Source organism: Equus quagga, chromosome 15, assembly GCF_021613505.1.
Source record: "Equus quagga isolate Etosha38 chromosome 15, UCLA_HA_Equagga_1.0, whole genome shotgun sequence".
NCBI classification, from domain to species: domain Eukaryota; kingdom Metazoa; phylum Chordata; class Mammalia; order Perissodactyla; family Equidae; genus Equus; species Equus quagga.
In genome coordinates this window covers 11,373,732-11,386,216 of record NC_060281.1, presented here as the reverse complement: position 1 = coordinate 11,386,216, position 12,485 = coordinate 11,373,732, and the positions used below count along the sequence as shown (strand labels likewise).

The 12,485-nt window shown below is 37.9% G+C and overlaps 1 protein-coding gene across 1 annotated transcript in view; it reads right to left on the bottom strand.

Annotated features, from left to right (window-relative positions):
* The window catches only part of HMGCLL1 (3-hydroxymethyl-3-methylglutaryl-CoA lyase like 1), a 152,380-nt gene extending 140,564 nt beyond the window's left edge, over positions 1–11,816 (bottom strand). Inside the window, exon 1 of the mRNA XM_046640555.1 lies at positions 11,364–11,816. Within this exon, the coding sequence (XP_046496511.1) occupies positions 11,364–11,729 (366 nt within the window). The 5' untranslated portion in view covers positions 11,730–11,816. The remainder of the gene's footprint in view (positions 1–11,363) is intronic.
* Positions 11,817–12,485: the final 669 nt, after the last annotated feature.

The following is a 12,485-nucleotide window of genomic DNA, read 5'->3' as shown; positions in this document are numbered from 1 at the left end:
ACCATCTTGCAAGCATCAGAGAGCCAGAGCACAGCTCCTCCTCTCTATAGACCAGGGAAGGAAACACCAGCTCCTCCTATGAAAGCGTGTTGGGAACTCACATCTCTGCTTCCTTCATCACTGCCTAGAAACAATAGCTTTCGTTATATTTCATATTTCTCAGAGAGCTTTTCCATTCTTATTATTACTTGACTTTCATATAAATTATATGAAGAAAGTTTTAAAAAATATAAACTTCTATGAACCTAAATAATGTTTAAATTATCTTCACATAAAATTCTCTTTATATAAAGTCTGATTTTAGAATAAATGTTTTAGGAACAAGATCTGCCAATCAATACTATTTTCCATGAGAAAAGAACATAAAAATTGGCTCATCAAGATGGTTAGACCCAGGAGAAGAAATTCTAAAACACCTGAGTGTTCATTTAGCAATAAAAACCGATCACTCAGAAAAGAAAGATCATCGGAAAGGGAAGATGACAAACTTCTTGTAATTTAAAGACAATTTCCTGCCTGCTGAATGACGATGATTAGGTTCTATGTTGCTGAAAAATATTCCAGTGTTCAGAAATGTCCTGGATGGTCTCATCAAAGTCTCCCCATGTAACTGTCCATCAGGGATCACAAAATCCAATATCCACAGGCACATATATGGTAACCTGGACCACATATATGAATAGAGTACAAGTTTCGCTTAAGGCACTCGGACGCATTTACTTATCTTTTAAGTGTAATCTCAACCAAACAAAACATTCCCAGAGGTGAATTCTAGCTTACTTCTGCAGCAGCTAATTTGCATCTCCTACTTAGTCTAGAGAGACCAGCCGGAGGAAACTGGGATTCTAGATGTTGCTTTTATTATTAGGGCTTCAAGCGAGCTGGACAATCACTTCCAAATCAGAATTTCTGTCAAAATGATATTCCCCAAATATATGTTTTTGCTTCATTTCTTTTAAATACCATCTATTACATGAGAGTGACCCATAAAGTTATGGGTCTGCATAGTCTAGCCCCTTCGTTGATTAGGGAAAATAAAAGGAAACAAAAATAAAAGCTAAACTTGGAAGGGGATAGACGAGAAGAGAAGAAAGGGTCAGGGAAAGTTACAACACAGAGTGAAAAGGCACAAAGAAAGCCAGAAGACTTGGAGGAGCTCAGAGCTAATGAAAAAAACAAGGACACAGGGTGGGGGGAGGCAAGGATGTGAAAGCCAGCTGGAATAAGAGAGAGCAAGGAATACAGGAGCCAACAGAAATCCAAGGACAGAAAGTATTGGAGATTGAAGGGAACAGGAAATTTATTGGAAAGCGAGTTGTTTTTCCTTTTGTATCCAATGCAATTCTATTCCAGGCAGAACTCTAGTCTGAACCTCAAAGAGGATAGAAGGGAAGTTGAAACTCATAGGGGTCTTTCATGGGCAGGAGCCAGGAGCTCTGCAAAGACAGATTAGAGGAACACGATATGACAGCAGACCCTCTGACAGCAGGTACAGGGACGGAGGGCTGGCAGCTTCATCCAGCACAGTGTCTTCCAACTTAGGTGAAGCAAAAACAATGATAGCTGGGCTCCAGCTCAGAGCTACTGAATCAGAATTTCCAGCACGTGTAATAAACACCTCGGGTGATTCCTATCACCAGAAAAGTTTAGGAAGCACTAAAAGACTGGGGGCTCTGGAACCAGAACAGCCAGAATTCAGTCACTGGCTCTGTTATTCATTAGCTGTTGACCATGAACAAGTTATTTAACCTTTGTGTACCCCAATAACTAAATCTATACAATGGACAGTTGTGAGGATTAAATGACTTCTTGCCTATAAAGCAGTTAGGCAGTGCTTGGTACATATTGAACACTCAATAGTGGTAGCTATATAGCTATAAAAGTCCTTTGAATAGAGAACTCATGCAAAATGACATTTTAATTGATTAAAACACAAAATATGAGGAAGATATAAAAAAGGCTGCCTCTCTTATAAAACACTTGGGAGCACATTTCCCAATGGCACAGAGATCAAGCCATAACCCTCAGAGTTTCTGCCCTTGGTCTCAGCATGCACAAACCAGGCATTTCCCTTTGGGAATCAACACGTGAACAATCTTGACAAAAAGCTTTTTTTTTAAGCATGTATAAGTCAATTCAAATTAAAAGTGACTCCAAGATCTAGAGTCTCCATGCTCAGGGGTAAGGGCTCTCTTGAAATGAAATAAATCCAGGACATGGCCAATGCTGAGATACCCAAAGAGACCCACATCCATCACAAGACTGTTGAGGATCATTCGCCTGGTAACTCTCATCTCTTTAGTCATTTCCCAATATATTATTCTCAATAACCACCTACTTCTTCTGTAGAACCTTGCATAGTTCTCTTCCTTTCCTGTTATGCTAAGATTCAGGTCTCTTTATATTTCCAGCTGAAAACTCAGCTCTATAATAACAAGCTCCATGACATTCTCAACCTCTTTAGTGAACATTCCCACCATCTTCTGGCATTAAGTGAAGCCACAATCACCCTTGTGGAAAGCACCTGACCCGTAACCCTCTCATATAGAGACTGCTTAGTCTCCTACACCTTGCTTAGTGACTAGAAGTATGAATGACATCTTTAGTTTCCATTACTTCTTTAAAATTGTTACTCTTTTCAACTTGTAGAAAAAATCCTGCCCCTTTGAGATCTGAGTGATTTGGCCACACTGTCCTTTATCCCTCCTTGAGGACTTGTATCCCTCAAATACCAAAGCCATTAAAACTTAATTCACCATTGTTCCCCTTACCCCAAATTTTGACACTATTTTCCAATGTATTCAATGTCCTGGTGAACCTTCCATTTACTATTTGAATTCCAGTGAAATTCACTGGAGTTTTACTCCATTAGAGCCATGAATTCACACGGTCATACAAGGGGCTTATTATTGCTTGTGACTGGTCACTTATTAAGCCTCTGACCACAAATATCAATATTTTCAACTTTCCAACTTTGCTGTGTCCATGACTAAAATCTTTGGCTTTATCAGTTCTACATGTCTTTGGAACTCCCTACTTTCACCTTATCTGTCAGATATCTTATGTCAACAAAGCGGGTCTTGAGAATGGCACTGTACCCGCTAACATGATATTTGAGGAACCATGGTGTAATAATAACGAAACAGATATTTTTCTCAAGGTGAGTGAGTTCATTCTGTGAAATACAACTTTTTCTGTAAACAACAGTATTGATTTAAATGTAAAATAAGAAAACCAAAAAGGATAAACAGCCTCAAAGATAAGAAATATAAAGTCACGAGTGAGGCTGAGAGATATGGCAGAAAACAGGATAAACATATCAATAGTCACATCACACATAATTAAAGTTAAATTCACCTAATTAAGGAAGACAATCAGATAAGTGGCTTATAAGAGATACATTTAAAGCAAAATAATAGAGAAATGAACATGTGTCTTAAGGCATTTACTTTTTAAAAAGACTAAAATCTCATGAGTTAAATATTCAAATAAAGAAAATTAAAATGCTAATGCAAAAAGAATAAAAATATATGATTTTTTTTCAAAAACTAGCAATTAGTTGTCAGTACATTACACATGTGCACACAGACACAAACACACACAGAGAGAGCTAACAAACCTAGAAGATGCTTTTTGAATAAACTGATAAAATATGTAGATTTCTAGAAAGGTTTATTGAATGACAGAGAGACAGAGAAAGAGAAAATGAACCAGGGATGAAAAGATGCAAAGCAAAAGAGAAGATTAAAAAGAAAACGTTAATAATAAGAAAAAAATGTTTGCCAACTTCGTGCCCCTAAAATGGAAAGATCTGAAATAAACATATATCAATAGAGATAAAATATTATAAAGGAATTACCCATTTAATCATTCATTGATTCATTTAACAAATTTTATTGAACTATGTCACTAGAGAAGGAGTAAATAGTACATTGTTTCTCTGAAGTCAAATACTGAAGTTGAGCATATTACTTTTCATATTCTTTTAAAAAGACCTTCTTTATCTTTTATAACTTTTATCTATAGTGAAAAACATTCAAATAGTAGTCTATTTTTCCATAAAATATTACTTTTCCATGAAGCAGCCAATCTTTTTGTTCCTTTGTTGAACTTTTGTTATTCTATACAAACTTCAAGCTATAAGATGAATAAATTCTGGGAATCTAATGCATAGCATGGTGATAATAGTTAATAATACTGTATGATATACTTGAAAGTTGCTAAGACAGTAGATTTTATACGTTCTTGACACACAAATAAATGGCAATTATGTGATGTGATGCAAACGTTAGCTAACGCTATGATGGTAACCATTTTGCAATACGTAAGTGTATCAAATCTGCACACAAACTCACACAGTGTTATATGTCAAATATATCTCAATAAAACTGGAAAAATATGTAAATAAATAGTTTTTCTAAACAGTTTGCATATTACCTGGAATATAACCATTTCAAAACTTTTGTAATATGGTAAATGAATATATTTTTACAACTCAAATTATATTGCAAAATTGGTATTTTTTACGTTTTCCCTGTTATATTGTTAATCTTTCAACTAGCTTCTTTGGAACAAATTTCTCACTGAGAATAACCAGAAAATCTGGACAATATATTAATGAGAAACACTTGCTTGATAGCCTGAGAGAGTTGCAAAGGTAGTGAGGACTTCAGTGACCAATTTAGCAAGGAGGAGACACCCTGGTAAACACCCTAGGCCTTTTAGTTAGAACCCCTGAAGAGCTATAAAATAAAAGCAAGAGAGAAGAGAAAAAGACAAGTCCTCACAAATGAAGAAGGCTCAGCCTCAAACCAGCTAAGCATCTGACTGGCTTAAGGTAAGCTATCTTTACACTTGCTACTGCCTGCTAGAAGCAAAAGATCATCCCTTCTCCACCTCACATCTGTTAGAACGACTATTCTCAAAAAGACAAGAAATAAGCATTGGCAAAGATGTGGAGAAAAGGAAATCCTTGTGCACTGTTGCTGAGATAAATTGGTGCAGTCACTATGGACTTCAGTATGGAGGATCCTAAAAGGTTAAAAATAGAACTACCATATGATGTAGCAATTCCACTTCTGAAACGGGGAATGGGTATTTAATTGAAGGACAGGAAATCACTATCTTGAAAAGACATCTGTACACCCATGTTCATTGCAGTATTATTTATAACAACCAAGACATGAAAACAACCTAAGTGTCCATCAACAGATGAATGGATAAAATCTGGTACATACATACACATACACACACACACACACACACACACACACATATATATATATGTATATGTATATATATCTCTTAGAAATCTTGCCATTTGTGACAAGATGGATGAACCTTGAGGGCATTATGCTAAGTGAAATAAATCAGAAAGCAAATGATAAATACTGTATGTTCTTACTTATACAGTGGGGAAAAAAGGAACACCTCATTGATAGAGAACAGATTGGTGGTTGCCAGAGGTGGGAGTTGGGGAGTGGGTGAAACGGGGAAAAAAACAAATAATCCCTTGTGGAGAAGGATAGTATCACTCAGAGCCTCAAATTATTTCTATAATTTTTCCATATCAGGTGTCTAACAGAAACTCAAAAATTAGTAGGCATTTCAGGAGGGAAAACATCATGAAACAGACCCTCTGGAGATCTGAATATTGGAGTTATCAGACATGGAACTTAAAATAACTCTGATAAATATTCAAGAATTCATGATAAGACTGAGAATTGTGGCAGAGAATTAACAACTGCTTTTAAAAATCACATAGAAACGCATTAACTCAAAAATACAATGAAAATTATGAACTCAATAAATTAGATAAACAGCAAACTAGACAAAGCTGAAGAAGGAATTAGTGACATGGAATACACGTGAGAAGAAAATATTCAAACTGAACATGGAGAGAAAAGAAAGGGTGAAAATACAAAAAACAATGTAAGAAATAAATGGGGTACAGGAAAAGTTCTAAGATTCTTCAAACTATAGGCCCAAGTGGAATGATTAAAAAAGAAACAAGCAATACTTGAGGAGAAATGGTTGAAAATTTTCCAAAACATATTAAAGCAACAAGTTTCAAGCGATAGATCCAAGTGCTATGAACCACTAGCAGATACAAAGAAAATTAAATCTAGACACATCACAGTCATATTGTTGGAAACCAAAGACGAAGAGAAGAGAATGAAATATACATTATCATTGAAGAACCAAAAATAAGTCTGATAGCTGATTTCATTGTCTCTGTTGAGACAATGTTGAGAAATCTGCATTTTATATTGCTGTCATGTATTTTATTTATATGGATATACATTTATACTCAATATCCATTTATATTTATGCACATTATATATATATGTACATGTGTGTGTTTCAAAACAAAGTAATTTCAAACAAAGAAAAACTGAAAGAAATCATCAGCAGATTTTTACTAAAGAAAACATTAAAGCAAATACTTCTAGTTGAAGGAAAATAATTTCAGATGGAAGAATGGAGATGAACAAAGGAATGAAGAGGGGGCCGGCCCAGTGGTGTAGTGGTTAAGTCCGGCATGCTTCCCTTTGGAGGCCCAGGTTCACGGGTTCAGATCACAGGTGCAGACTTATACCACTCGTCAAGCCATGCTGTGGCAATGACCCACATACAAATAGAGGAAGACAGGCACAGATGTTAGCTGAGGGCTGATCTTCCTCAAGCAAAAAAAGAATAGGAAGATTGACAACAGATGTTAGCTCAGAGCAAATTTTCCTCACCAAAAAGAAAAAAAGGAACGGAGAGCAAAGGAAAAAAAAAGTCTATAAATATAAATGCATATTGGCTGTACAAATACATATTACAAATATATCATATAGAGAATTAATATACACAACAATATAAAAAGAAGGCATCAGTAAATGGAGTTAAATTACTATATTTGCATTTTTAATAAGTTGCAGTAGTACTAATATATAATATTTTTATAGGTCAAGGTTGTGTATTGACATCTTATAGATAAAAACAGAGTAGACTACAAAAAGTACATAACTAATAAGCTAATGCAGGGGGAAAACAAATAATAAAAATACATAATTTCAAAGGGGCCATAAAAGGAGAAAAAGGGGTAAAAAGGAACATGGAACACCTGAGACAAACAGAAACCAAACACTGGGAAGCTACCTTGGTTTCCTTCCGAAAATTCCTCCCCAAACATGGGAAGGAATTTAGTAAATGTCCTAACAGGTGCATGGTGACAAATTAAAAAGAATATAGTCACTTTATCCTCCAATTAATTTTAAGTAGAAATATAATACATTTAGGTCTAATTCCAGAGACTCAAATTCCAAATACTTCACTCTGAATCATAATTTTTGCTGACAGCAAATGTAACTTAAAGGATCAAGATATAATGTAAAATAACTATAAATTTAATCTCACATAATCTACAATTTTGCTTTTATAAATCTAATATATTTGAAACACTGTCTGTGTTAGAATTTAGATCATGGGAATTTTATTGTTGCAATGCGGTATTAACATATGAAGAAATTTAGCTACTGCTTAAGCAGCACTCGGAAATCTCAAGGTATTAGGAAACTTAAATTTAATTGAATCTTTAAAACATAGCAATTAAGCCAACTTCATCACACTCGTTTTAACAGAGACAAATATAGAAAATAAAACAAGCCCTAAGAGACACCTTGAACCGCGAAATGATCCATTTTAACCTCTTGGTCTATTAAGGGAATCTTCTGCAAACTGGTATCATTAGCAAAAAATTAGAGGCAAAGAATTTAGTTAGTAGAGCTAAAGTAGAGTAAGTCTTTCTTTCAATCACACTGACACGTTTTATATTTAATAATAAATTAAACTTCAAATGTGTGTATGTGTATTTATACATACACACACCCAATATTTAATTTTATCCTAATAATTTATCAGGGATATATTATTACCTCTAATGTGTAATCTGAAAATTTAAGATCTAGCCAAGCTACAGCCTGCACAAAATCACAGAATAAACTGGCAGCCGAAAAAGGTTAGGCTTCCCATAGAAGATTGGATTCTTTCCTAATACAGCAATCTATCTGTCCCAGCTGCAATCAGATTATTTCAAACCACAGGGGTCCTGCTCATGACTCTCTCTGCCAGACTTAACAGTCCGCAATTGGTTAAACACTGCGCTGTCTCTCCACAGCCTTCAGAATCCACATTCAACTCTCCTCCCCATAAAAGCGTGACTAAGTCCCATGAAATGAAAAAGTAAGACACAAACAGAAACAATATTCATCTTCCATCACTAAGACCAAACTCTATCAACACCATGTATTAATTTTCATCACTCTGCATTCACTTAAGAAATATTTATCATTGTACTCCAATGTACCAGTCATAGTTTTAGACCCCGAAAAAGTGCTAAGAAGAACGTCATGGTCCCCATAAGCATCAGATGCTTATGGCCTAGAAGGCTAAACATTCATTTATTTGTTCATTCCACAAGTATTTGCTGGCCATCAAAAACTAACCAGACATTCTATTAGCTGCTGAGAACTCTGTGGTGGATTTTTTCGTCGTTTTTATGATGCTTAGAGTCTGGTAGGGAATTAAACATCAAATAATCACAATAAGTATATAATACATATTACATATAATGAACAGTGCACTGTGCAATATATGATAATGAGGGCTGCTTGCCTCGAAAGTCTAGGAAAGAGCTCATGAGAAAGCAACATATGAGTTGAGATCTGAAGGGTGAATAGAAGTCAATTAGCTGAAAATCTTCCTAGCGGAAGGGAAAACAAGCAAAGACAGCATTTCAAGAGGAAACATTATTAGAGAACTCAAGGAAGGCCACTGTGCAAGAACAAGAGAGAACAGCTTAAGATAAGGTTGCAGGGAGATGCAATGAAAAGACCATTTGAAGCTTCAGAGAACACCTTAAAAGGTTTGGTACTCATTCCTAAAAGCAATGATAGAAGGTTGTGAAACGGGGGAATAGCATGATTCCTCCTGAAAGAGAGAACATCTCCCAACTATCTACACAGACGTTGGGTTGGAGAAGGATTGCAATAGTCTAGTTGTCCATATGAGAGAATGCCATTTTGAAATTGGCAGTAGCAGTAAAGTTTGAAAAATGAATTTGAGAGAAATTCAAGAGGGAAAATCACAGGACTTAGTGATAACTTGGATGTGGGGAAATGGAAATAAGGAGCTCTTGGTTTGTGGCTTGCAGAGCTGAATGAATTATGATGGTGTTCCGTGTGATAGGAAATATTGGAAAAGATCCGGAGTTATAAGGGGGAGAACATGAATCCAATTTTGGAAATGTTGAGTTTGAATTACTTTTGAGATATCCAAGTGACGGTGTCAAGTGAGCAGCTGAACATCGGGACTGGAGCTTAAGAGAGAGATGGGAACATAAATCTGGAAGACAGAGATACACAAATAGGAACTGAAACCATGAGTGTGGATAAGAAGTGATGAGGAAGCTGAACACTTGCCAGACAGACAGAGGCCACTGAGCCAGTCTGGTTTAGGACTGAGGAAGCCGAGGTAGGGCTTAAAGCAGGAAGGGTGCCATTAAACAGAAGCCAAGGAAGGAGATACGTTTGAGAGTCCACTGTCAGGTGTCAATGCTGCTGTGAGTTCAAATAGGACAAGACATGAAAAATGACAATTTGACAAGATTGGGACTAAAACAGAATTATGCATAAAATGCCATAAGTGCACAGAAATGGGGCATGAACTCTGGAGGAAGAAAAGAGTTGATAAAAGAAGTGATATTTAAGCCGTGTTTGAGGAATGAGTAATTTTCCAGGCTAAGGAGTTGAGGGATAAAAAGGCAGCATTTAGAGAAGGTAGAGGTATTTCTCAGAAAAGAGCAAGAAGTTCTTCATTAGGTTGACAGATGTCCAAAAATCCTATTCCTCGAATCCCTTGATGAGTCATCCAGTCATTTTCAATTACCCTTCTTTCACATCCTAACAGGGCAAATTAGACATCGTCACGTGGCAGCCCAGCATCTATCATTGTCCCCAAAGCCCACAAAATCAGAACACAGGGGGAGAGAGAAATACAATGTTAACCCCACAACAGAAGTCATATGAAGTCAGGTTTAGGGAATAAAAGTTAAAGATTCCTGATTATATAACAGATTGAATATGAAAGTTAAAAGAAAAGTTGTAACGGCAAGATCAAATTAGAATGTAGGAAAACTAAATAGCAAGACGTGAACATAGGAGAAGATAAAGAATAACTTTCCTTCTCTTGCATTGTCAGCAACAGACTTTGAGTCGGATGACCACGACCGTCTTTTAAGCAATAAGGAGCAAAGTGTCTCGTAAAGAATCCACAAATGATGAATTCCAACTTGTAGAACTAAGATTACAGTTTCACATATTCATACCCTCAACTGAGAATACACTAAATGTAAAACTATAGGAAAATGGATATCTAACGTTAGAATAGTTGATTTAAAGCCACATCGTAAACTTATGCTTACCCTCTAAAATATTAGAATTAATACAAGTTATTCTTTTGTTCACAAAATGAATCCGGAATAATCATTTCTGCAACTAGCAAAATTCAAAAAACTAACAGCTAAACCTTCACACTGTCCTTCCATTTTTCCATGTTTTAACACTTACATAATGATTATCACTGTCATTGCTTTGGAGAATTTTAAGCTCTTTTAAGGGAAAAGTACATTTCTTTACATATATGTTTTTCATTTACTTGCCATTTCTGGTTGAGAGTGCATTAAATCGCAAATATGTGGATACCATTAAGTTGCCTATTGTCTTAAAATGGGTTTTCAGGAATCCCAGGGGAATAAATTTTGATCTGAAATCTCTGTTATCTACAATTTTTTTTCAAGCTTGTTCCAGTGTGTTGAAGCATAAATACATTAAGGATAATTAACGATATGATGGATAATTTCTTCCTACTATGTTTTCTTAATCTTCTAAGTTGGCTTCCTTCCCTTTCTTGCCTGCCATTCTGACGCATTTGTCGTCTTTGTTACAACAGAACAAGGAGAGAACTAAAAAGAAGGGCGCTATCCTTGGAGGAGAGCCTACAGATACAAATTAAATTATCTAATGCATCTCTTCCAAGGGAAAAACAAAGAAGGCACAGTCTCCTTTAGGCGACCTGCAAACGGCCACAGGTAGGAATTTTGCTGGGTCTGATCTTTAGAGGCGGGTCTATATGTTCACAGCAGAGAGACGATGGGAAACCTTTTAAGGGGTGAGGCCTAACACGACAGAAATGCTCCAGTAAGGCCCCTGGGGTGCGGAGGCGACATCATAAGGGGAGAGAACACCAGCTGGTTGATGGGGGAGAGGCCGGCCGGCAGTGGGCAAGGGGTGGGGACGCCCTGGGCCGCGAGGTGGTACCTGCGCGGGGTCGAGCGCCCCTGCCACTGAGTCCCCGATCCAGAGATGCTCCCGGAGAAGCTGCTGGTAGCTGAGGCAGTGCTTCACCGCGGATGGCACATTCCCCATGGCGGAGCCTGGGGCTGCTGGTGGCGACAGGAGGGAGCCGGAGGACAGGGCTGCGGGGCGCGGGCGGCGAGGAGCAGCGGCTCGGCGCACTGCGGCGGCGCCGCGAGCGAGGGCGGGGAGCGGGCCGCGCCCAGGCCGGTGCGGAGGCACCTGCGGCGGATGCCGCCAGCACCGGGGAGGAGAGGCCCCGCCGAGCCAGAGGACCTTCAGGTGTGGCGCCCTTTGCACACGGCGCTGAGCACGCCGGGCTGATTGCATCTGCACACGCCCCACTTGCCGGCTTCTCCTCTGGTTCAGATGGGATGGAGACAGCAAGGGATCGAAATAAAAGGAAGGGGCCTGCGTTTTTGTGTCGGTGAGTTTGTTCCTTCCCAGCTACATCCTTTTGTGCTCAGTGTAGATTTGTCCCGCGTTGAACTGACTGAGTTTATGCTTGATGACAGTAAACTCGATTTTAAAAGATTTTGAGGCAGTATGCAAGGTTAAAACATATATACAACAATCTAATAAAGAAGAAAATATAGAAGGTACTAAATTAAGGGAGATGTCACAGATAACTTGGTAGGTCAGTAAGTTGTCAATAAGTCACTGAAATGACGTTGAGTTGCTCAAGAGACGCATGGGCCCAAAATTATGGAAGCCCTAAAAGATTAATTCGTTCCAACTGAAGGTTCTAAACAAATCCTTAGGACGTTAGAATAGGAGCAATCTGTGGTGAGGAGGGGGTAGAGAAGATGGTTCTGGAACAGACCACTATCTGCTTCCCCCACTTTCACAAGCACACATGTCGACCCACTCTAAAACTCATCAGAGCGGGTTGGGCAGCCTGCTAGTGAGCCATCATATTCATCAAGAAGAGTCTCGTGCAGCCAAGGGCGCATGGCCAGGAATCCCAGTCCGCCTTACTGGTTGCTGCAGCAAAGATAAATTAAGAGCTCGCTGCTGCACACATAGTTGCACACCAGATGAAAGGATCCAGAGATTACATTGTAAAACAGAGTGTAAACACACTTA